Source organism: Aquila chrysaetos, chromosome 3 (assembly GCF_900496995.4).
Source record: "Aquila chrysaetos chrysaetos chromosome 3, bAquChr1.4, whole genome shotgun sequence".
Classification (NCBI taxonomy): domain Eukaryota; kingdom Metazoa; phylum Chordata; class Aves; order Accipitriformes; family Accipitridae; genus Aquila; species Aquila chrysaetos.
The window spans coordinates 59,617,899-59,645,000 of NC_044006.1; the positions used below are offsets into that span (position 1 = coordinate 59,617,899).

The 27,102-nt window shown below is 40.9% G+C and overlaps 1 protein-coding gene across 1 annotated transcript in view; it reads left to right on the forward strand.

The window, feature by feature from the left end:
• The window catches only part of KIAA1217 (KIAA1217 ortholog), a 187,883-nt gene that overhangs the window by 65,421 nt on the left and 95,360 nt on the right, over window positions 1-27,102 (forward strand). Inside the window, 1 exon segment of the mRNA XM_030008522.2 lies at window positions 19,924-20,119. Within this exon segment, the coding sequence (XP_029864382.1) occupies window positions 19,924-20,119 (196 nt within the window).

Below are 27,102 nucleotides of genomic sequence, written 5' to 3' on the forward strand. Positions count from 1 at the left end.
GAAGGGAAAAAATGCACCTCTACAATGCACGCTTGGATGCTGTAACCTACCACGCACAGAATTTTCCTTACAAACAGTTACATCAGAGAATAGGAGGTCTTGATGTTTGGAAATAGAGAATATGCATTTCACTGCTGTTTGGAGAATAAAGATGTATTTCTATCCAACAAAAATAGGCAAGTGAGTGATGAGGAACAAAGACAAAAAAAAAAAGAATGTAAGTATTGCCCCATGGCCAAAATAGGAATTATTTTCTAGTTTCCAAGATAACACCAAGACAGAGCAGGCAAAAACTACCATAGAATGTCTGCAGAGTCTATTAACACATTTATTTTCACACTGTTAGGCACTTCCACCCGTGTTCAGACACATATAAAAAGGACCACTGCCAGTATGTTTTGCTTTATAGGTCATTTCCTACAGGATCACCTGTTGGAATGTGAATTATTCTCAGAAAAATTCCTGAAAGAACAATACGCTAGAACCCATTCTTTCTTCACTTTGAATCTTTCAAATCCATTTTTAAGGCTTAGAGACACTAAAAGAGGGTAACACTGTAGGCATGAAATCCTGGCCCTCTTTTAATGCCTGTAGCAAAACACATTCCATGAGCTTCTGTGGAGGCAGGATTCCTTTTGTGTGCATACCTGTGAATCATGAGATACATGTGCTTGCAATAGTTTCAGTAACCAGGCTGAAATGGATAATGCTCAAGTACAAACCTACATTATGTTCTGGCTACGGTATTTATTGGCTAGTGAAGAGTGTGCCATGTCGTTAGAAAAGACTGAGACACAGCTTTTCCAAATACTTGTGTATATCCTTTTTTTTTTTTTTTTTTTTAACAGATAACATTGTCTTTTGCTGAATTTAGGGGAGGGAAGGCACTGAGGAATATGAGGTCATTGAATGTTCATGCAAGAGCAGAAGAAACTATGCACTGCTCATCTGGTTTTGTCTACTAAAGGTTACTTCATTTCAAAGTTTTAACCTTTGATTTGGTAAATTTTCAGCAGTTCTAAGAATACTAATGCTAAAAGAAAAGTAAATCAGCAAAGAGAAAATTCAAATGTACATACTCTTTTCGCGGCATCTCCCTCTGATATCCAGAAAATATGTCTATTGGCTCATATTAGGCTTGCTTTCTCTTAATTTTTGACACTTTGTCATTTATGAGTGGTGCTAGCACTGTAACTATAAAGAAGGCTTTTTGATGAACAAAGATGTTAAAAAGTAACTTGGGAAATGTTTAAGCATTTGAAGAGAGGGCATGCACAGTACAGGACAACAAGATTTTAGAAAGACATCTCTCTTTGTAGCACATAAGAATATGAAATTTCACATTCCTTTCTGCATGAATGTGTTATATCCCTCCTCCAGTTTCTCCTCTGAAAAACCCTAAACTGTATTGCAAATTATTATCCACTGGCGCGGGGCCTGGACCCCTTACAAGTTGGAAACCATTTTATATGCTGTAGATTCCTTTCAGTTTTAAAGCCCTATGTTGGCTTGTGAACAATGATGACATCAACTCTTGAAATTCAACTCTAGCTCTATTCCCTGTTCTGTAAGGCTTATAAAGTCAGTAGCATCTGTCTATTGTTTCCAAATGGGATATATTTGAACTGACATTTCTGATTAATGAGCTGATATTATGGTTTGTTTATTATTTGTTTTACATTGTATCCCTTGAATGTGAGTAGCTAATTTTAAGAAGTAGGTTTTGCAATATGTAATAAAACATATTGCAACAAGGGCATTTGAACAATGTATAACATTTGAATATCTCTCTCTATAAATCTGAAATTGAAATTAATATTTAAATTTCCTTATCAATGAAAACGTACGGTGTTGTTTTGCAATAGCAATGTCAAGATAATTTTCCATAACCTAATGTTGGCTGGCATTAATTACCCCTTGTATCATAGCAGCAATATCTGATTGTATCAAAACCAGGATTCGCTCAGGACATTGCAGAATCTCACTGTTTGTGTATAGTGTTACATGTACTTAATATTTATCTATCTCACTAATATGAGATAACTGATATTATGAGATAATAAGACTGACTTATTCAGCTGGATTCCACTCTAATTACTCTATAACTATTCAAGTGTAAGCTGGTATACGCTGCACAAAGGCATTTCTGAGCTCATATCTCTCTTGTAATTGTGTAGATGACAGGTACGTGTTTAAGAAAGAGTGGAAGGTAATAAATTCAGTTAATAATAAGACAGGTAGACTTTTTATGTTTGAAGTTGTAGTTCAAAGTTTTAGGTGTTCTAAAAGAAAATGTAGGAGACTGTGGTTAACAAAATCTCACTACTGTGCTGAGACTGTGATCCTTACAAGAGGTTAAGAGCAAACTTAATGTGGTGTATAAACGTGGTACTTTTCTATAGCAGTTTTCCCTGCAGTGTGCTGGAAACTGTTCCTGAGTTAATTATTGCAGAAGCCTTGTAAGGTAGATAGGTACTGTAAATTCTGTTGTATATGGTGGGCAAAGGACAGGAAAAGTGGTTTTGTAAGGACTGAAATGGGAACCAAAGCTTGATAACTCTCAAACCATAGAAAGCTGTGATTGGACATCTTTGCGGGCCTACTTAAACAAGAATTTTTTATTTTTATTTTATTTTATTTTTATTATATTGGATTTTTGGTGGGGAGAGAATTAGAGCACCTTTGGGAGATGACTGCTGTATGCAGTTTAAAGTGAACATAACCAAATTTATTCACCCGTTTCTTTGTGGTCAAGGGAATTCTGATTAATGAAAGTTTTCTAAGAACGCTTTAGTATATCAAGAAATAATTGGTAAGAGAACACTCACCAAGGAATAATGTTGCCATTGATTTGTCTTACCCAGATTACCCTCGACTGGTGTTCTCTAAATTGTTTCTGCTCTACAACCTATTTTCTTAAAAGAAATTAGGCCCATTGAAGCACGTAAATGAAGTAGTTTATGGCTTTCCATAAGAGCTGAGCACAAAAGCAGGCTACTGGGTGCAGTCCCCTAGCATCCTGATGTAGGCAGGTACTATACTGCACGAGCTTTTTCCTAAAGTTGTCTAGGACAGTAGTTAAAATGGCGGTTCTTACCAGAGACCTACAGTTCCCATCATTCAGAGCTATGGGGTTTAAGTTTTTAGAAAACCTGTCCATTAATGTTGTTTTGTCTTACGGAGGTACACAGCAGAAAGGTGGAACAAAATGTGTGCACAGTCACGTTTTTGTTTATCCTGTCTTCTGCGTAATTACCATATAATTTTTTTTTTCCTTTGGTGTGGGGGAGCAACTCCTGTAACCTTATCATTTTGAATAGGAAATAATCCAAATTTTGATCACTTTGAGTAGCTTTTATAAGGTTCAAATGGATGAGCTGATCACAGCCTAGAAAATAAGGTACATTTAATCAATAGTGAAGGCCAAAATGAAGTCTAAAAGAAAGAACTTATAAAAGAAACATTACAATTAAATCTGAGCTATGGAGGATGACAAGGCCATGCGTTTTTATGCATTTCAGAGGATGCTGTTGTCAGTAGACCATCAGTTGTCACTGCATACACCATACTGTGCTTTTCAGTGATGGTTATTGTATGAATAACCAGGTCAGCCAGTTGTTTAAATAAAGTTGAGAGAAAAATACCACAGAAAAATGAGAGAGAGGAACAGCTATGTTCTTTAAACATCATATTTTCTCTATTATTCTTACTTACTTTTCAAAATACTAGAGACAGCTCATGAAAATCTTTTCCTTCTTAGGTCATTATTGTTTCTTTATTCTTTTATAAAGAATCGTAGTAGGTTTTTGTTGTTTATCTTCAGCAATATATTGTAATTCCAAGAAGAGATGATAACAGTAGGAGGAAGGGAATGAATAATAGGAGATACAGACTACTGGAAACAAAGATACTGTGTTTGTCTAATTGTCCCCATTTCTAACTGTGGGACAGATACAGAAAAATGGTAGACAACATTCTTGCCATTTAACTTAGTAAAGTTTAGTGTCTGAATCCATATTTATACTGCCAGATATCTCAGATATTACATGTCAGTGGCCGAAAACCCCTAATTGAACCACTAATTCAAAATTGCTGTGTTCCCTACAAATTTTACCAGAATTAGTAGGAGGCATGGTGAGGTACCTCCTTGTAAACTCGTATGCCTCATTAGGCAAGCAACTTTGAGATCTTCAGCCAATGTTTCTTCAGTTTTCCATGTCTGTACAATGTAGGCTTTTCACATACAGAATTTTGCATCACATAAGAGTGATGGAGGTTCAGATGCACAGATTCAAATCAAGTTCAGATTACCTTAGAGAACCTAGACCCAACCACCATTTTTTCTCCTGCATGGACCAACCAGTCTGGGTTTGCATGTTACATTGCACAGTGATACTTAAACACTGTAGCAGGGGACAGACAAATTGTAAATACAGGAATAATCTCTTTTATTTATTTTCTTGGTTACTTTTATATGACATTTGGAAGGCAAAGAGTCTGATGAGCACTCACCACTATAGGTGTTAGGGCCCAACAACAACCAAATGATCAGTTCATGCCTAACTTTGCTAATGAAAATAGTCCCATGGACTTCTTGTATGATTATTCTTAATTGAGTCCTTAATTATATACTTTTGAGCATAAATGCATGATGGAACTAAGACTGAAGTATACAATACCCTGCAGGATCTTGCTTAAAGAAATCCTAAACTTATACGTCATCTAAGGTGAAAAAGAAGTTATGTTTTTCCTTGATACTACATGTGAACTGCAGTATAGGTACAATATTGTATTTCTGTTGAGACAATGCAAAAATACAGTTTCAAGATAACATCTCCACATGGGTGGAGAGACAGCAAAAGGGGGAAGGCTGTGTGACCCTGGAGAACTTCTAAAGCTCTTGAATACCAGACTATTTTTTACTTTAAAGGTGTAACTATTTTGTATCTCTAAAACAGTATGATTTGGAATATGATCTGCAGATTGCTTGCAGTTGATCCTGTACATTGACTGTATTTTCATGTGACAAAAGACTTCACCCTTTCATTTCTTTGGCAAGTACTCGTGTGCTTAAAATTTCTGCTGGAAGAGCCTCTTTGGCCTGAACCCAACTGAGTTACCATCCTGACTTTTTCCCACCCCAGTATTGTTGAGAAACATCACTTTCTTGCATCCTCCCCACAAAACCATTGTGCACAGGAAATAGGCAGTTGATCCTCATTTCCTTCCTTCAGTTTCAAGCTGTTTAAGAGGACTTATGAGTCAGCATCTTGTTTAGTTGTATATCATCATCTACATACTCATCTCTAGCCCTTTGCGTTTTCATTATCGTTTCCCTCCAGCGTAGGCTGATTGCATGTCTCTGCAGGATCTCACCCAGAGACTGTAAACCTGCGGAACGCTAATTGGCATTGTAACGTCCTGGCTAACCCAGCTTTGCTTCATACCACGCCCCTGCATTTGTCGGATTTTAGCCACTTCTTGTCTCAGGAGCTGTGTCATCTTCCTGGGTGACCCATGGTAAATGTAACGTGTTTAATGTATTCTCCCTTTGTAAGGACTTCCCTTTTGAAATCCATCAGAAGCACAAATCGAGGGCATATTACAGTGACTGAAAAAAAGGGGGAAGCTTAACGTGCTCCATTTCTCCACTTTTGCAGCGCTGCCAGTGCCTCAGTGAAAAGACACTTTGGGTTGTATCGTCAAAGCCAGCAAGAACAGCAGTGCTGCATTCCCGTGGTGGGAGCACATTGCACTCCTAACACCCTCCTGTGACGTTATTTCAGACTGACTCAGGAGTACAGATGTCTCCTACTAAATCATCAACACAAATGTCTCAAGCATCTGCGTTTTCCTTTGGAGACTTAGATTTTCAGTGTTCAACAGGCCTGATCCTGCTTAAAATGGTGAATACTTTCCTTTGATCTGCTTAGCAAGCAGGTCCCACAAGGCAGCCTTACAGTTCACTCACCCTTGTTTTGAAAGCCCTGGAATAATGACTAATGTAGTCACTCAGCCCCAAGACATTAATCCTTGTCCTCCCTAAGTTACTGCACGCTAATCCTTTGGGTACTACCTTACAAGTGGTATTCACCAGACCTTTCTTATGACTTCATTTGATGACATCCAGCACATTCCTGGCAACTCTGCTTTCCGCCTATGACTCTTAGCTTTCTACACCTTTTTTGAGGGCCACCACTTGCTCCGTTTAGGTTTAAAGTTCAAAAGCAACGTGTTTGGCAGCTATTTCTTTCATCTGTGGTACCTTTCTCGTTACAAAAAAGGCTGGCTCCTGAAATTAGTTTTTCTCCATGTAACACCCCATCCTGCTCATACTTGCCGTTAGTGAGGCTCTGCAACCATTCCGTTAGCTGCGTGCTGTGTCCCAGCCCCGGTTTCCGCTCTCCTCCTTGGCCTCTAACATTTGCCACTTTTTGCCAGAGGAAATTACTTATGCTCTACTGTTGATTTTCTCCATATTACTTTTACATGCCTACCTGCCTGTATTAATCTGTTTCTTTGCATGCCAGTCCAATATGGACAAGAGTTGGTACCTGTTGTATTCTGGCTATTTGCTTTCACAACTCAGGAAGATTTAACACTAGTTTCAACAGGAGCTGCTCTGCTCTGAGGGTATTTGGTAACAGAGAGTGGAAGTCGCTGTGGTTCTTCCAGCTCACTGGGGCGGGCTCACCTTTTATAGGTTGTTCTTGTGCTGTTCAAGCTGGTCAAGTAATGTTCATTCAAGCCAACTAAGGATCTGCGCTCTCATATACGGGAATGAAATCACAGGCTCTGTAAAACTCCATTTAGGAGGAGGCATGGGATCCTATCTGCTGGCCAGCAGAGGTTGCTCAGAGCATGTTAGTTGAGCGTTCTGCACTCTACAGCTCTTTATTTCTTAGTAAGTCAAGTCCAGGGTTTTTTATTCTGTGGGATTTGCTCCAACATCCTGTTTCTCCCCTCATGCTGGGTATTTGCTCTGATGCCTCACCTCTCTGGAACAATGACGGAGTTGGTGAGGGAAGTAGGAGATGGGGGATTGTCTCAGAAACCTGTCCCCGGGGCGGTCGAGATTGCAGCCCTTACTGCATTTGGAAATTGCAAAGCTCTCCTTGAATTCATTTCCCATCATTGTGGACTATATATATCCGCATGCATGCCCACAGATGGAAAAAAAATAATATTCCCCTACAATCTAGGAGGAAAGGAAGAAATAGATCATTATTGTTTTCCCTCTTTAAATACCCTTGAGGTCATCAGAGTGCTGATGAAGGCATCAGTGTGGTGTTGAGTTTGGAAAGGAATATAGAAAGTTAAGAAATATTTTGGAAAGTTCCAAAGGAAGCCATGCTTCAGGTTTGGAGTCAGACCCAAATGTCTTCAAATTTCATTCATAATAGGGTCTTTACGTGGGCTGCAGTAATGGTCTGGATTATATTTCTCCTATATTGGCATGTCTGGATCTTCTTCAGTTGATCTGAAGTTTGCTATATAACACTGTGGAGGCCTCATTTGCCTCCTTGTGCTACCTTATGCAGGAATCAGTAAAGCCTGCTGCTGCACTGCTGTTGTGGTTCTGTATTTGTGTGTGGTTCATTTTCTCCTGCAAGACTGTGTTTATTCAGAGAACACTAAGTTAATCCTGCATCACATCCGTATGATTTCAGATCAACTCCTGTCAGAGGAGGGAAAGACTTCTGGATCTAGGTGGACTAGTTTTATATATTTTAACTGCAAATCCTCATCCATCTACTTGCTTTAAAATTAAAATAAATACCATGTTATGGTAAGAGGAGGGGAAGAGGTAAGAATGCAGACAACATTTTCCCTGGGTTGAGGGTGGGAAGTGTTGCTGGTTTTGTCAAGCATCCTCATTTCCTTACCTGCTCTTAGGTCAGAATTGATGTTTCACTTCCTTTGGGAGTAGGAAAGTCCAGAGAAAAGCAACACAGTTGTAATTCCCCATGAGGTGACAGGGTTTGAGGAAACCAAGTAGCTCAAATTGATCCTATGCAATGGCTTTAGGGAGGGTGACTGTTGAACTCTTTTAATGCTGCCATTGTGCAGAGTAATGTCCCTTCCAAAGTATGGTCTTGATGGTAATGATGCCTGAATGTCAAGCAAACATGCAGCATGAATTTTCCTTTGGAAGTCTCATGTATTTGGCATTGAGATGGGATTTAGACAATCCATAACTTTTTTCTTTTTAATCAGTAGAATAGTTTAATCAAAGGGCAAATAGGACTTCTCAGGGTTGCATGTGTGGGGTGGTGACATTATAAAAACATAAAAAACCCTAATACAGTTTCAGTATTACTGAGACACTAGCAACAGACTGTTTTGTCTTTGTGGTTTGGAATTGGAATTTATCCAGTTGTTGCCGGAAGGCTACATTTAATTTGTACTGTGTTTGCATAAATAGCTTATTTGTAAAAATCACATTTTACTTTAACAATTCTAAATGATGCATTTATCATAGGGAGAAAAATGATCTTTTGTTCTCTTTAAATAAAATGGTACTGCCCTTCCAAAGTATCCAATCGACAAAAACATGAAAAATCGTAGCATACTTATATGTTACTTATCTCATCCCCAGAATCAGCTCTCATATGCTCATATCCTCTGGGTTTGTAAAATTCAAAAGATTCTTTGAATTACTCTCTTAATTATGATGTTGGCATCATTATAATTACTTGCTAAATAAGATTCTTTAACAATGACGTCCTTGTTAACAAAGCAGTTGCATTTCTTTGCCTGGTGTGAATAGCTGCATGCTCTGAATGGGGCAGCAGCAGTTGTCGTGGGAGCCTGACTCTGGCTCAAGGAGGAATCGATTGCTCAGAGAAGGTTGTTTAGACCCCTATACAAAATGTCTTTTACCTCCACCCTGCAGGCAAATGAAGATTAAGGGAAATATAGGACCTCCACCTATAAGGACTCAAACAGCAGTAGGCAATTTTCCCCTCCAATTTGCACCTCATTCATGTGTTGGAGGGAAAAAATGTGTGGGTTTTTTTGGCCCTTAAACCCCCTTTTTGGCCCTTAAACCACTTTTAGCACATTTTCACATTCTGTGTGCTTTAAGAACAGATGTAGAATAGTAAAGAGAGATGTGATTGGAGAATACCTTTTAATCATACCATAGTTTATCTTTTATTCTTTTTAAATTTGTGGTCAATCAAGATTAATACAGTATTTCTAATTTCTGCTTGAAGGATTCCATGTCTCTCTAGTAAGTGTGAAACCAACACAGAAGTGTAATGACTGCTGCTAACTCCAGCCAAGAGTTGTATCATTTCTTAGGAAGAATGCATATTTTGCCATTTCTTGTCAGATATGGTTGCTAGATATATATTTGAGTCTGTGTGGCTCAACTCTCTGCCACTAACTCTTATATTAGAAGAACATTCTCCATTTCTTTGACACACCACCACACGTAGCACATCCAAACTGAGTCCAGCAAGGGTCCCTGAGAATATTGCATATTAAGTATTGATAGAGCATATTGTTCCTTGGCAACAGTGGCCTTCTTCGTGAGGAGAGGAGGAGGAGAGGAGAGGAGAGGAGGGAGAGGAGAGAGGAGAGGAGAGGAGAGAAGAGAGAAGAGAAAGAGGGGAGAGAAGAGAAGGAGAAGAGAAGAGAGGGGAGAGGAGAGAGAGGAGGGGAGAGAAGGAAGAGAGGGGGAGAGAAGAAGAGAAGAGAGGGGAGTGGAAGCAGAAGAGAGGGGAGACGAAGAGAAAGGAAGGGGGGGCTATAAGATCTATTGGGAGAGAGCAAGTCATCTCGTGTCATCACCTCTCTATCTCTCTCCTCTCCTCTCCTCTCCTCTCCTCTTCTCTTCCTTTACTCAGTATACTTTCAGTATGTACAGGTTATTCTCTTTTAATTTCTACTGTTCTCCTCCTTTTCCTGTTAACAATTATCTCTCCCCCTCCCCTTCTTTTCTCTCTTTGATCCACAGGTTTTGCAGTGCATGTTGGTCTCCCTTCATTCAGAACTTGACATTCAAAGGTACTTGATGAAAATTGAATCCTCTCAGAGAGTTAGTACTGTACTTTCTTTTTTCTGCACTCTGCTGTGGATTGAGTTTGTTGCCCTTTAATCGTGTGTGTCTTGCTTCACAACTAGCGTTCTCTAATAAATATGGTTCTGCATGCTTTTCGCCTCTGTATTTCACAGCAGTGAAGTGTCATTCATATAGATTAATTGCATATGGGAGTGTGATGCATGTGCATCCTTTGACAATCTCTTAATTCTGACTTTTCCTTTAATGGCATGATAGACGTGAAGTACACACTCCTGTCTTAGATGCTTTGAAATCCACCAAAATTGAGTGGGAGGTCCTAGATAAATAAGTGTTCCCTACCAGCTGTCCCAATTCTAACTTTATTTATGTATTTACACACACTTGGAACTGGCTTAAGGGATAAAAGTCGTGCTGCAAAGTTAAGGACAGCTCTGTGGGCACAGGAGTAAATATTTTTGTATCTGACGTGCAAAAAAGCTTAGTTCTGCAACTTGCAAAATGATCTTGTATGTACACTGTGTGCCTGTGAAGTCACCTGTATCTCACCTTTCTTCCTATTGAGCTCCTCTTCCATTTCTATATGGCTCGTAACACCATATAGAATGGATGTCTACTACAGTTACTTTTTTTTCCCACCCAGGCAGTGCGTGTGCACATGCCTTTTAAATACATATGTAAAAGGTGCCTCTGCATGGTTTCTACTGCAGTCAAAAGTGTGATCACAAAAGCACCAAGACAGTACATGCTGCAAGCAAGGAGCGAGGCCTTGGAGCATGCAGAGTGCACAGCCGCTTATTTGCACCTGATTTGTCACTTCCCGGACTCATTTTGTTTCCACTTACAGGATTTAAGTAGGCCAATAAACATGCCGACCACAGGGAAGGGTGGGAGAGGCAGAGGTGTGGAGAGCAGTAAGGCTTCTCCCTCCTTTGCCAAGGAGATGGCCTCGAGGGAGGGAAAAAGAGGCGAAGGGGTAGGGTGACAAGTTGGAAGAGAGGAGCAGGAGAAGCCCCTCTCTTCCACAGCATCTCTCTTGCAGCAGCCCCCTAACTCTCCCCAGGTGCCAGAGCCATAAGCTCTGATAACTGCTTCATCAGACCTTCACTTCATGAGTAAAGGCTAAAAATAAGTCCCCGGCGTGGGTGTGCTACTGCCGGAGGCAGCTCTGCCTCCCGCTTGCTTTTCCTGGGTGTTTGTTCTTGCTGGGGGCTGGCAGCACCTACCGGCTGCCGGCCGGGGCCCACACAGAGGGCAGCTCACACCCTGCCCCAAAAACCTCGCTCCCACCCACCAGCCTTCGTGTTGATGGCTCTTTTTTCGGTTGTTTTTAAAATAGCGTGTTAATTAAGAACTCCTTCTTAGCTTGTAGAAACACAGAAAAACAGGTTTTTCCAGGACCGCCGCATCGTGTTCCTTTGCTTTGGGAAACAGACACCACAAAAACAGACCCTCCTCCTATTTTCCTTAGGGACATGTGTGGGAGAACAGGGATGGGTAGATAATCATTTTCTTGAATCAGAACACACTATCCCCTAGGTACATTTAGGCATCTGGTATGTATTCTTTTTTCCGTGCCCCCCGCCCCCCCTGCCCCGCGCCATTTTTGCATGTGGTTTTAAGCATGTAAAGATCTTTCCCCTTTAATCAGCATAATGACAGTTTTTGTTTAAATCATCCCTTTTAATCTTCAGAGTTCTCATGACGGTTTTAGGGATTGTGTAGGTAGGAGTTACCTCACCCGCTGCTGATGAAACGCAGCCATCTCCCCCGGATGGAACAAGGGGTCATGCTGGCTCGTGAATGCTTCACAGTAGGGTTTTTGGGAGGGAAAAGAGAAATAGCTTCCAACTGAAACTGCCATAAGATTTTAATTAAGACAAATGTTGATGTCCAGGCTGGAATTTATGGATAACTTATTTAAACAAAGTAATAATAAACTGAAGCTATGGTGCAAGAATATGACAAAGACTGTGAAAGAACAAATTTTGCTGTGAGCAAAATTGGTGGAGCCATAGAAGACTTTGCAGGGAAAAATAGTGAGGTGATCCGACACTTTTTAAATTTGGCTATCATGTATAAATAAATACGTCATGTTACAAAGCATTAGAATAAAGCAGAGAGTTATATGATTTTATTTTAAAATGAAAGATTTCTTTCATTCAGTGTGATTTTTGCTTATTACCAATGGGTGACTATTAGTTTTGTCTATCGTTTTACTTCAGTTTCTACCCTAAAATCTCAGGCTGGCATTTGTAGAAAGAGAAAACCTTGGATTTGGACAGAAACGTACTGAGAAATATTTTTATACTTTTACATGGATGGCTTGGGTTTTTCTGATATTTCACATATTCCAAAGAGATGCCACAGCATGTTGCATATTTCAGTCTGGACTTGTCTGGACCAATTAAGCTGCTCTTAGACGGGCTGCTGAGTTCCTTAGGGCAACATTTTCAAATGCAAGTTCCTCCAATTAAACATCTGAATAATAGGTCTGGCAGAGTGAGTGCTGAGCACCTACAGCTTTTATTGCTTCTAATGGATATCTTTACTGTAAACACACAGCTTTCCTGAAAAACAGGCTTCAATTTATCTAGGTGCTTACAGTTAGAAACCAAAGTTTCTAAAAGTTACTTCATGTCAGTCATTTATAACAGAGTTTCTTGAAAAACTTTTTCTGCTAAGTCTGGGGATCACCCTGCTGAAGAATGAGCCATGGTCCTGCAACGGGTGAGCAGGAGTTGGCAGCCTGTGGATGTCCTGCGTGGTGATTCACAGCTCTCAGGATTAAAAGAAATAGGGTTTGGCAGCTTGCCACAGCAGGGAGCATGCAGCTGACCACCAACAGGAGCTAGCAAGGCTCCTGGGAAAACGTGCAGATTTTTAGGATTATTTGAATATCATTCCAACCTAAAAATATGACAGATAAATTCTGACACATCATTAGACATGTTTTTTTCCACTAGGCAGAAGAAACTGGGGTCAGCATCAGCAAATACAAGGAGTGGTGATAAAGATCCTGTCATAAGCAGAGAGGAGTTTTGCCTTCAGATAGATTCATAGAACTGAGTAGAATAACCGCTCGGCGTGGCGTCCTGACCCCGCCATAGCGATGGGCTCTGGTAATGCGTGGCTGTGACTGAGCATTACCAGGTTTTAATGCAGCACCTTCCTGTGGCAGCTGGTGCCACTGGCTGAGTTGTCGTCCCCTCCTTGTTCACAGTGGCGGGGAAGGGGAACGCTTCCTTTTACCTTACTTGGGAAAATTCTTCTGGGTCTGTTTCTGCCCTTCCTCAGAGCATGAAAAATTCTGCACCAGGGCTGTACCTCAGGTTCACGTACACCGAATTCATTGCTTTGCTTAATTACCGCGCTGCAGGCAGCCCAGGGAGGACTCTGTGATTTGTGCTCCGCTTGCGTTCCTCCTGTGGTGAGCATGGTGAGCTCAGGCTTTCCTCAGGACCACCGGTGGCAGGAGGAGGCCAGTAGCACCACAGCCAAAGGGGAGCTCAGGCAGCATCCAGTGCAGAACGTGCCTCAAAGTCAGGGAGGCTGCAGGCAAGTGGGGTGCCTTGGTTCAGTGCTAGGGATGGTGGGCAACCATGGCTCAGGCACTGTGTCTCTCCTTATCAAGGAGGAAAGACTTCTGGCCATTCATACCATAGAAATTAATATTGCCATCAAACTGAGACTGCTTGTGAGCAGGGACCGGCTTTGTAAGTCGTTGTCATTGATTCAACAGAAAACAGTGAAATGTTTGTGTTTGAAATACAGAAACAAAAGCCAGAGACATCCACTAGCCCGTGAGCAGGCATCGGAGAATAGTATAAATACCTCCGACAGAGTCTGCACGGTGTCGAGTGGGCAGTTGCCCTCCTGCTCTCTTCAGCTCTTGAGAGCACGGATGCTGGCGTGTGCCTGCTCCTGGCATGTTACCGTTTCCAACTGATGGTGTCTGAAAGGAAGATGCCATAGATTTTTGCATCTCATAATGGTGAAATAACACACAGAGAAAAGCGAGCATGTCATGAAAGGCGGTTTTATGTTGCGTTCAGCTGCTGAATCATCTCCCTGCTCCCAGTTCCGCCAGTGAGAGAGAGTATCCAAATGCATCCATTGCACAGATGTAATTATGAACTTTAGTTTATATAGACATGTATAAGCAATTAACTTTTCTGAGAAAGTGCTATGGAAAACATTGTTACAATAAATGTTTAAAAATAAGAACATGTGGGTAGTATTCGCTTTCTCTCCAACAGCAGTATGTCACTAATATCATGTCCAGACAAGTAAAACCCTGTAGCTGTGATAATATAGGACTCCAAAGACTCTGTATCTTTGGAAAAAGCAGATCCTTCCTTCAGACAGCCATAATTTGGATCTGACAGAAATGTGAGGAAGAAATATTACTGTTGCAGTAATAAGAGCTCATGTGCTGTGACAATATTTCAGAATTAATAAACTCATCATACATTAAACACAGCCTGTTTATATGCATATTTGCAGTCTGTCACATATCCTGTAGCCATCTTCAGCACAAGTCACAGGACAAATAGTTTACGTGAAGGTCAAGAACAGCAGGTTTCCATTTTTCTTTTATTTTTTCTTCTTTATTTGAAATGTCAAGAAGACTCTCAAATGATTTTTTTTTGTTTTGCCTATGCTAAGTATGTTCTTTAGAACATATGATTGGAAAGAGTTATTTTACTAGCACTGTATTATTTTTAATGTCTTTGTTTACCGTTTGTACACTGCCAGGAGTGCTAGCAACTTTGAAGATATGTATGATAAGATTCTTCTCTTGAAGAGATAAGTTTCTGTCAAGATAAAGGCTAAGGAAGTTCCTGGAGACAGGAAATAAGAAGTGTGAATAGATCAAGAGATGAAATTAAATCCTTCTTCAGGTCATGGGATTTTTTCTTAGCTCTTTTTTGTTTATGAAAACGTGTGAAGCAAATTTGCAGGAGAGATTTTTTAAAAGGAAAGGAAGTAAAAAAGGTATCAGTTATATAGATTAGCATGGAAAATAACTGGAAATGAGCATAGAAGGACGTTATGAAGAGCAGAGCCATAAAACTGGGTAGAACAAAAGGGTGAGAGGATTAGTGGGGGCAAATGTGAGCAGAGGACCAGAGGCAGAAGCATGCACGGAACTTAAAGAATATCTCTGGTGCCCTGTGATTGCTTATTACATTGGCATCTCTGCAGTATTTCACTTTTCCTTATTCAGGTGCCTTCTGATTTCATGCCTAATTATTTGAAATTTTATTGCATTCAAAGAGCCTTGCACTTTTTTGCATTTTTTTTTTCTGAGGCAGTGGAAGAACTAAAGCAGATATGTTAAAAGTTCATACTTTGGATAAGCTGTAACAGAGAGACATCAGTTGTGAGGCATGATTAACCACGGTTTTAATTCTTGATCAAATCCAAGAGTAGTTGGAAGATACTGGATCTTCTGTAATGGCTACCTCCGTGTGTTATACTTAAATATATACCCTGAAAATATATACCCAGGATATAGATCCATGTAAATAGAATAGTATATCCTAAATAAAACAGTAATCTCAAAGCACTATGTAATTTTATGTAAGTTTTCTTAACAGAAACCAGAACTGTTTGTCCTTGTTTTGGCCTTTCCTTTCTGCTGAGCTTCTTACCCAGAACTAGCGTAGCAAGATCTTTTATCAGAGAAGTCCTCAAGGAGGTTCAGCTTTACTCAGCTGGCTGAAAAATCAAGCCTATTGCACAAAGACACACGCAGGGGGCTGTCTCCTAACATATAGCTGTGGGGGGAAGACCATGGCTGACTGAGGAAATTGTAACCTAACTAGTATTGGCACAGGGGTCAAAGACAGAGACCCGCTGCCTAGTTCTGAACCTTCTGTTTTCTGGCAACCATCCCAGAGGTGTGGCTTGGAAAGTGCTGGTGTTTCCTTGGTTTTGTGTGCCTCTGTGGAGTATCTGCTTACAGATGTTTTACTTTTGGATAGTGCTACTCCTTAGTGGGCATGTCTTGAGTTTTCTTCTCTGTTAGGTATTACGGATTTTGCCCTTTGCTAGCAGATATATTAAAAAGGCAGCCACCCAGGCACAGTGATGTCCCCGTTCATTGCTTCCACTGGATTTATGCAACAGGCAGCTACAGTGCCATCTGGACTCTCATAGCAGCAGTCTACACGGTGACTCTAGTTGGGTCCTGAAACATGGGCTATATGGTGAACATTTATTTTCACCTGCATGCCAGTTCCTGAAAAGTACTTAAAGGGACACTTCCTGAAATATTATTTTAAGCTTTTGAACATTTTTTAAATATGTTAGTGAACATTCTATGGAAAAAAAATATATGGTATGACTTACTAAGTATTTCTTTGCCATCTGTCGTATTTATCTTATTTGATGTTGGAATCAACAGACTGAATAATTATTACAGGGGTTGGATAATGCTGAAGGTTTCTGCCCTGCTTTCTTCAACCATCTTTACAAGTCCTTGTAGGTTATGGCTCCATAAATGTTGCTTGTCCTCTCCCCACTTCATGGGTTGGTTTTCCTAAGAAGTGCTGCCTAGGAATCAACTTGATTATTAAGTAGCGTCAAGCCTAGTGCTGCTCATTGCCAATAATAAAAATGCTTTCCTATCAAGTATGCACTCATATCTCTCAGCTTCTTGAATAGCCACTGTTGTTGCTGTGTTTGAGGATTTTTTTATAATCTGTTTAAAATTCAGAATTGCTCCTGAAATGCAATGTTTACACGAGTTGAGCATGACAAATAGCTTGAAGCCTTTCATAAACAGTATGTGTATATATGGTGGATCTCATTAATAGCTTGCATTGGTTTTACATTTGTATTACTCCACTTACTAGAGTGGAACTACTATGGATTTGCAGTGGTGTATGTTAAGAGGAGAACTGGGCTTCATGTCTGAGCAGAATCCGTGATGTGCCTCTGCCTTGCTTCAGAAGGCTCTGGTATGCCTTTTGGGGCTGCAGTATTTAAGGTGAGGAATGAGGGCTGCCAAAAGAAGTCTTTTTTAGTGTGGTGGGTTGACCTTGGCTAGATACCAGGTGCCCGCCAAGCTGCTCTATCACTCCCCTCCTCAGCAGGACAGCGAGAGGAGAAAATAAAATGGAAAAAAACTCGTGGGACAAGATAAAGGCAGTTTAATAAAGCAAAAGCAAAGGCTGTGTGTGGAAGCAAAGGAAAACAAAAGATTTATTCTCCACTTCCCAGGAAGTAGTGCTTTAGTACGCTTAGCAGTTGCTCCGGAAGACAAACGTCATAATAACGAATGCTCCTCTTCCTCCTCCTTTCTCTTAGCTTTTGTTGCTGCACAGATGTCCGATGGTATGGAATATCTGTTTGGTCAGTTTGGGTCAGCTGTCCCAGCTATGTCCCCTCCCAAGACCTTGCCCACCCGCAGCGTGAGGTGGGGGGAATGTTGGAGAGACAGCCTTGATGCTGTGCAAGGACTGCTCAGCAGTAGCCAAAACACTGGTGTGTTATCAACACCTTTCTAGCTACCAGTACAGAGCACAGCACTGTAAGGTCTGCTGTGAGGAAAATTAACTCCTTCTCAGCCAGACCCGATACATTTAGTCACAGTAATGATGGCATTATCATCCAGGGGGATCTGAGTTGCTGTATGTTAGGTTCTAACGAATTGCCCCAGCGACAACAGAACACAAGAAACACAACATTGCTGAGGTTGGCTCCATCTGCGCATTGACAGGACACGCTGGGCAACTGCACAGCTAAAGCTGTGCCTGTTACTTCTGGTAATGAAGTATCGCCTTACTGCTTAAATATGCACCTGTTCATATGTGTCAATAAACTATATACATGCAACTGCCTGTCTCACATGAAATCCGGGGATTCAAATGAAAGAGAAACAAAAATAAGCAAAACCAAAGCAAAATAAGCTTGATTCATATTAGCAGAATATTTTTTTCTTAAAGAAACAAAAGCAAGCCCCTTCCCAACAAACTCAGAAGTTAAGGACCTTTTGCAGGTTGATTTTGTTGCTTATTTTTGCGTCATGTTTTATTTTTAGTTATGGTTTTCTAGAAAGTGAGAATTATTTGCCTTCTAGCTCCCTATTAATGGATACATACAGATAAGTTATTAATCAGTACAAGGAACTGCAAAGCTGTAATGACTTGGCTTGGTAGTACTTCTGTAATATGCCTGTGTAAATAAAATACTTTAGCAGTGATGGTTCCCAAGCCATTTTGGAAAGTTGAATGAAGAAGTACTGACTAATCAAATTTTTTTCTGTGTTTGCGGGTCACTTGTCACCTCTCTAAGTTTTCAGGCACAAGTCCCTGTATTGACAACCTGCAGACTAGTGCCGACCGTGTCAGAGGCACTTCAAAGCATACTTTAGTTTGCTGAGAACAAATGTTGTTAGCTTTAAGTCCTGCAAAAATTCAATGCTCTTGAACAATTTCACTGTGGGACATTGGATAATACCTAATATTTTAATATTAGCATTTCAAAAGTGAAAAGTTCTGGAGGGTTTATCTTTCTTGTGAGGTATTTCTAATTTACTGTAGTTTGTGAGCAACTGCACAACTTGGCAACAACAGGCCTTTATAGCCAGCTAATGAAAATCTGATAAATGTTAAAGATCTTCATACATTCAAGGTCACATAAGGAATATTATGTGATGCATGCTATTGCTGAAATGAGCTCACCTCATTTCACTTGAAAAACCACTGAAGGAACCAGATGTCAGCAAGATAAGTCATCTTGGCTTTCCAGAAAGAAGCAAAATCTGTTCTGGATCTTGACAGCATCTTCAAACCTAGAGTTGAAGTTGATTTTAATACAGAGGATTTTTAACGTACTAGTATCTGACCTTAAATGATAGGGAAGAGGAAAGCACATATGTTTTATGACATCTTGTGCCTGGTGCTGATTATAGGCCTTTATAAAGTTCGTATTTACATACTGGATTTGGGACAGAGTAAGCTTGCTTTGCGTTGAATTTCTTCTTGTACAGTGTCTGTTCCAGTTTGTTGTGATACAGAGTTTGCATGAGAGACTGGAAAAATTATTCTTCCAAAGTAATAGTAACATGTAGTTGAGGGAGTTTCACTAAACAGTATTGCATATACTTCTTAAAGCAACCCCTCTTTGTAGAAAGCACTTACAATGTCACTTATAGTTAGCAAAAAAATGTTCAGGACATTGTATCTCCTACTGAGTGTGTTTTTATTAGGCAGATCTTACAATGAAGAGTCAGTAGAAGTGCATAAATAAAACCATTTCCCGCCCCTCCTGAGAGAGTTGGCTTTTTCCAGATACAGTGTTTAGCAATTTACTAGTATGATTGCCCAGTAAAAATCATAGTTTATTTGGTCAGTTAATGAAGACATTTCTGATTTATGCTGATGCAACAAAAAGTAAAATAATTGTTTGTGATTTCAGCCAGAAATGTTGGATGGCTATTTTGGCTTTGCTGCATGACCTGTACCTTTCGTAGATGGCACAGCAGAATATACCGAGCTCGATAGCTTACAACTACATCACAGTATTTCTTTTCAGAGGATTTTTCTTAGTGGACTTTTCAACCTAAGAGAGTGTGTGTGTGTGTGTGTGTACATGCCTATGCTATAGTGGTTGTTTGAGCAGCAAGGAATGGCATTACCATACATCTCCTCACACATGTCTTATCCTCAGGGCCTTGTTAGCAACAAAATTTGCAATGTGGATGTACAACCATAAAAACCGTAGCAGAATACCCAAGGACGCTGTTTTCCTAAATAACCTACACAGAAGTGACCTTCAGCATACCAGTATTTGAAGAAGTTTGGACTTCTTCCCTCTTCTCTTTGTTTTTTTTCCCTCCATACTCCAGTTTCAGTAGACCAATAACGAAATACTCTGTTTTGCAGACAAGAAGCCCAAAGCTGTCCCAGAGCCCACAGCCCAATTTGGGTGACCAGACAGAACACCTCTCTGAAGCATCTGCCGATTCCTTAGAGGCCATGTCCGAAGGCGATTCTCCAACCCCCTTTTCGAGGGGCAGCCGCACGCGGGCAAGTCTTCCCGTGGTGCGGTCGGCAAACCAAACGAAGGAAAGATCACTGGGTAAGACCCTACTTCAGTCCTTCTCCTCTCTGCTCTTAGCCTGTGTTTTCCATTTGTGCATTTAAAACAGTTTTTAAATAGTTTGGAGTTAAAAAAGTAAAGACTTTGGTAGCACATTGGTTTTAATGTCAGGTTGTTCTTTGGAAATGTGCTCAGTACAGGGTAATAAGTAACTTGGGGGAGCAGTGAAATTATTTTCATAAGATCTGAAAGTGTGCTGAGAACATGGTAGGCAAGCAGAAAGACACAGACCCTGACATGAAATGCTGATTAATGGTTAAAACCCAATATTGCAAATACTTTTTGCCAAGCCTGCACACGTATGTGGCAGTGAACTTACTACAAGATTGCACCCTCATTTTCAGACAGGAGACAGGCTTTTTCACTTCATCATCTCTTCAAAGCCAGACCTAGTTGGAAGAAACCTAGAGATATTATGGCATGACAGATCCAGGTCTTAATGAAAAGGTTTGGTATTTGCGTGGCGGTAGCTTTCCAGGCAGAGGATTTGAACGGATATGCTGACGGAGATGCCCTTTACTTCGGGGCAGTGCCCTTCCATCTGTGCAGTGACACGGGTGATATGTCAGCACAGGTGGATGGCTCTGCTTCCCGCGTTCTTCCCATATCTCAGGGTTGAATTAAGCCCAGCTGTGAACCAGAGCTCCTTTTATGATGGTGGGTTTTGTCCCGGAGACTCTGCTCTCAGCTGATGGATGGTAAAGGCTGTTTTTTTGAGGAAAGACACCAGAGGGCACTTAAACTGCTGTGAGAAGGCAGCGTAACTTGCATGTGGATTGCTGAAGAAGGCAGGTTTTGCTCAGAGGTAATAAACTGAAATGCTGCTTTCCTGTAGACTCATCTCCCAACATACAGAGTGACATAAACCGAAGGCTGGGCTGTAAATCATACCATGCTTGTAAGCTTGTCATGGTGTTTTACTCATTCCTCAACAATCTAAGACAGTTTCTGTCAAGAGTATTATGATATCCGACAAACTCAACAAATGAGAAGAAAACAGAGCCGAAAGGGGTCCCTGCTGCCCCCAGAGCTGGCAAGTGCAGAGCAGTGGGACTGCGGACAGGGGGCTGATCCCTGCCCGTTGTCAGCTCACAGGGTAGCACTGCTGACGTCCCAAAGCCTGTTGGGCCACCAATATGTCAGGCTCTTTGGGGAGAAATTTTGAAGACTCCAAGCTGGACAAGACTGTTTGATTTAGAGGTGTTTTTAAGAGCAAGCGTGTAGCACATGTGTGTTTACTATACTTGCAGGGGATTCATCTCTGCCTATACGTCACTGCTGGCTAGGGCGTCCTCAGAATGGCTTGCTTCACCCTGAGATTTTCTGGAAAACATGTATTTGCTTCAGTGTGATGTCAAGTGGATCGGGCCTTTGCAGGTCCCCGTGCAACTTGCAGTCCAGCCTCACCACATGGGTTTTGGCTGGCATTCAGCAATTATCCCAGGACACGTAGGGTATCTCAGCTCTGAACTTCTGTTTCGGATGTGAGCTGAGAATTGATAAACAGCTTTCGGAAAGCTTTTTGTTGGCATCAAAGGGGGTGGCCTGCTATGCACCACTGCTTTGCAGTGTTTTATTCCCCAAAAGCCGAGCTTGAAACAGCTTTCTCATTGTTAGTGTGTACATCTGAAAAGAATACAAGAGCCCTGTTTCTGGAAAAGACTTAAGTGCTCAATAACACGAATAAACCTGGTGACAGGAACATAGGAAGGGCCACAACGGATTAGAACAAGAGTCTACCTGACCCCTTATTTTGCCTCCACGAGGGACCATAGGCAGCTAGTCTAGGCAAAAGTAAGAACAGGGTAAGTATGTTGTACCTATGATCATTCCTCCGAGTACTCTGCCGGCCTCAAGCTATCTTCAGCTTAGGGATTTCCTGGTTATGGTTTCTGTCTGTATAATAACCCTCAAGAGATGTCTCCTCCAGGTATTTGTTCAGTCTCCCTTTGAACCCATGTAAATTTTTCACATCCGCAACAGTGCAGCTGTGACTTTGGCAGCAAGTTCCTGTTGGTCTACTGCCCAGCCATTGCTTTTCTCTTGCTTTGTTTTGTATTTGCTTATCTACTCTAAGTTATGCCCCCTTGTCCTTGTGTTGGAAGTGACAGCAGACATTAGATCGCTATCTGCTCCCCCTGGGCCATATCTGATTTTGTAGGCCTGTCATTTCCCTCAGGTCATCTCTTCTCCAGGCTGAGAAGTGCTGCTGTAATTACTTGTTCCTCATCCAGAAACCATTCTGGACATTTGATTAGCATGTTGCCCTTCTTTGCACTTTTTCCAGTTCGACAGCATCTTTGCTGAGATGAGACGACCAGAAGCTCACTGTTAAGTAGTCCACTCTTAAACCCTTTTTTAGGCATCTGTTGCATATACTGAAATGTGTTGTCCGGGTCCTAACGGAGGACAGTCCCATGAATATGTACCATTTTATTTGACAGCCAGGATTTCAGACCCTGCAAGGCACCCTGTCTCAGCCTGTCTTTCATATACTAGAGACAAGACCCTGGCTTATCCCAGCGTGATCAGACAAAATGCAGGGGTGGGGGGAGAGGAAGCAATGTAATATGAAGCATTTCAGCTGAGAGTTTTTAGATTTGAAACTGGAGCAAAACAAGCCTTTTCTTTCCTGTATTGCAGGAAGTGTCACAGCTATGTGTGTGGCTTAAGAGACCATCATACCAGCCAAATAGGAGGTAATATATTGTCACCACCCCACAATCTGTAACTTTCAAGATGTTCCAGGAACTAGTAATAGCAGATAGTTTGTTTTAAAAGATATTCTAAAAATGATTCTAAAATAGTTCAGTTTTAGGTTACTATTCTTCAATGTATTTCTTTTACAATAATGTCCTTTTCAGTGTTTTCTGCCAGTGTTTCCTAACAGCACCATGAGCAATGTTCTGAAATTTTGCTTTTGAGACTCTTTGCAGACTGTGGCCCTGTTAGGACTGTTTTTTCTTCCAGCAGTACAAGGGGAGTGTTTATTTTTAAAAAAAACAGGAAACTGTTTATAACTTCAATTTTAAAAGCATCATGAAAATATTTCTGTTCACATGATTTTAAACAAGTTATGTATAATCACCTCTCTTTCCATCTCTACTAGTTTTTTAAATTTAATCTAATTTAAATACAAATTATGTTTTGATTCTCAGCCAACATAATTTCAGTGAGGAAAATGACCAACTTTTGTGATTTTTTATTAATTTTACATTTAATATCTCAATGCCATCATTTTAAAAAACTGATGTTTCTTTTTGAAATTCTAGTTCTTCTGTAGGTTCCTATTTTACTGACTACATATGAGTCAGTTTGGTTTTAAATTGTGGTCTGAATTAACATGGAGCCTGAGAAGGAATAGTGGTAATGCATTTTGGCTACTCCAACATCATGGTTTTGTCAGTCAGGACTAATCTAATAGGACATGGTATTCTGACTAATCTAATAGGACATGGTATTCATGTGGAGTCGACCCAGAAAACAGTATTCCAATTGTGGGCCCATTTAAAATTTCAGCCACAGCTTTCGAAACGAAGGTCTTTCTTGGCTAAGAGGTCCATCAGAAATCAGCACTTGTCTCATCAATCTGCAGCCTGGAGACACAGTGAGATATTAAAATAAATTAATTCACTGTGCAAGAGAAAATTAAATGTATTTTAAAATATCTCTTTGAAAGCTGGGAGTTTTTCCAGTGCGATAACTGTGGGAAAAAATTATCTAGCAAAACTGTCAGAGCGAGAATCAGCTGAAATCTGGAAAGTGCTCAAAAGCTTTCAACAAACTTCACTTGCAATTTGCCTGGAGGAAGCAGAACCTGACAAGCACCCAGCAAGGTTACGCCAGCAGCCAGCCTGTGCCCGTGCTGCAGCTCACTGCTGTCGCTGCTCTGGTACCTCCACAACGAAATGAAGACTGACAAATATTTTCACTCGTAGTCTCTCAGGTGGCACATCTGTACAAACGATGGGCCTGATCCTTTGTAAGGGCAGGTGCCAGCATCCTCTGCGATGACTGAGCGGTTGGGGCAGTTGATGCGATCGGTCGCAGCCCCGAAGGGCAGGTCCCGCAGGCTGTACATGCGGGTTTGGATTAAGGAAGAATATGGTACAAAGGAGGGATTTCCATAAATGCACAAGGATTTGGGCTTGAGAAGTCACTGAGGAGGTTGGAACTTTATGGGTCGAGGGTTGCAAGCACCTTCTCTGGGTGTCCCAGCCAGGGTGCCCAGTCACTCCAGTCCAGATGAAGAAGGGCCACAGGATGATCAGGCTCCTTGCTGGTAAACCTGTGCCTAAAATTAGGTGGCATGGAAAGGCCTCTGCAGGAATGTCTGATCCTGCCAACATTTGCATTTTATTTGCCTTTGGAGGGATTACTTACAGGAGTAAAATTACACAAATGCTTAAGGATTGGCATGGGGAGGGTCTGAAACAATCACAGAGTATTCTGAATGTTATTTGTTAGCCCCTCAACCCCAAGTTTAACAGGCACAGATTTTAGTGTTTGATTAATTAGGTTGCTGCCACCTTCCATGGAAATGCTGTTACTGATTATAATAGTAACACCCGGATCTTTTGTAGCATTTCTTGCAGGTGTTTCTCAAAGCCTGTTAAAAGCAAAGTCAGTGCTGTAATTACAGTTTTACACATAGGAAAACTTTTGTGGAGAGAGGGATAGTGACTTGGTTGCTGTCACCCAGCATTAGAAATAACTCTGCATATGTGCATGCAGTGCACTGTAAGACTTACACAGAAAAATATAAATGCTAAAGGTAGACTTGTATATTATATTGGTGATAATTAATTGTTATTTACTATTTATGAGCTAGAAATTAAAATAGGCATGTTAAATCAGGCAGAAGTTTGTGAATGGCCATAGACTTTTTAAGAGAAGTTTGTGATTTGTTAGCAGTGGCACTGCCCTCTCCGATTCCCTACAGCATGATTCAAGCCTAATGAAGTCAGCAGGATCTTCAGTTTAATTCATGGGAGAGGAGCTCCCTGGGAACTGCATTTCAAGTTAAGGCTGAGTATAGCTTTAATGTATTCAGTCATCTTAAAGAAATTTTCCCTACCTTGTCTTTTTACAGTGCATGCAAAGCAGCCAACATGCAAAAAGGTCATGCAAATATTTGCTCTCATGGTCAGATACATTAACATGGACTGGCAGGTCTATCAGAAAAACAGCCTGAAACAACTAGTACCAATTATTGAATTGAAACACAGACCCTAGGAAATTATAATATTCAAAGGTAACAGCAGTTTTCCTGTCCAGCTTTTCTAGACTTTATCTTCTTTCACATTTCTTCAAATTATAACTGAAGTTTTTGGATGTGGAAAGAAAAAAAACCCATACCTTTTACCTGAAATACTTTGCATCAAAAGAGCAAAGGAAGGTAAAGAATCATATCGACATATCATAGTGCTGAGAGTTTTTTCTGTTCCATTTATTGTCCTTACATGGTTTGTGAAATATAGCTGTATGGAGGAGTGAAATATGGGCCTTCCCAGGCTAGCACTTGTGCACTCAAATGTTGTTTACTTGACACATTCTTCCTCCTGTAAGAGAATGTCTTGTGTGTACCTGAAAAAAAAATGCTTCCAAGAACCAAGATCTTATTTAGTACATACTGTCTCAACAGAAGCACTGCCACTAAAAAGCTGATAAGCAGTATATTTTAGATGCTGTGTCACACTGGAGCTGAATTTAACTCCATTGCAACAGGGCTGTATCAGCAAGGATCCAATGGGTTCATTGCAGTGATACTGGGGTAGAAGGTGTGCAGTGTGCTAAATAAAACCATTAGCTATGCAAGTCTGTATCTGTCACTGCTGTTAAATGTTTTTTGAATGCAATCTTTATTATTTATTTGCAGTGCAGTAATACCAAAGGACCTCAACTGAAAATGGGACCTCACCATGCTGGGTAACATACACAGTGAGAAAATACTCCTATTGCAGGACCTTGCAACATGAATAAACCAGAATGAAAAGTGGTGAAGATAAAGGGAGAGGTAGAGTAATTAGGGTCCAAACTGACAAACTGAATAAAGCTATGTCAAGGTGGCAGTGGCTTTCCTCTTTGCCCCAAATCATGCCCGCACAGAAGGTACAATGTCTTCATCCTGCTCTACCACCACTTCGTACTCTGATTTAGCAGCAGCAGTTTGGGCTTTCAGCATTTGGTGTCTGCTGGAAGAGGGATTTGGCAGCTGGAATAGCTTGTACAGGCCAAACTACCCTTCAGAGGAAAGGTAGGAGGCCAGATGGAGCTGTCCCATGGGTTGTATCTGGCACAGGAGCTATCACTTGGACAAATTTGATCTAATTTTCACGTTAGGTAAAATTTGTAAGTCTACCTCTAATACAGTAAGTCACAAAACCACCAGACCTTCCATGTGCACATGGGCATGCAAAGAAAAAAGTGTATTGCAATTCCATGCATTGCAAGAAGTGCAGTATTTTGGCCAGAGAAGCATAGTACTAGCCTGTCCCTCAGCACAGCGTATTTAGGATTTGCTGCCAGTGCTGACAGCAAGTCCCTGAATGAGAACAGCTCTTGGATTTAGTCGTTGCTGCCAATACTGTTTATGTATTTAGGTAGTGATTCTAACGCATAGTTACTACGCTGGGCCTGAGTTCAGGTTTCTGTTCTCAAAGGGAAATACTGTCATCTCTGTGGTATCATATAAGGCTGTCTCTTGTTTTTGTTCTCATTCTCTATCTCTCTTCTGCCTTTTTGCCTGTAGAGTAGCCTGATTTAAACAGGATAACAGGATAATCACTGCATCAGAGGCTTGTTGATAGCCTGCTGATTAGGGTACTCTCTTGGGACAATAGGGGCAATGGTCTGAGCAACTCTCAAGATGGGAGCCCTTCTGGATAAATTTTTAACTACTCAACTCTTTCATAAAAGACAGGCACTTGGTACCATTGCTTCTACCCAATTACCTTCTTTGA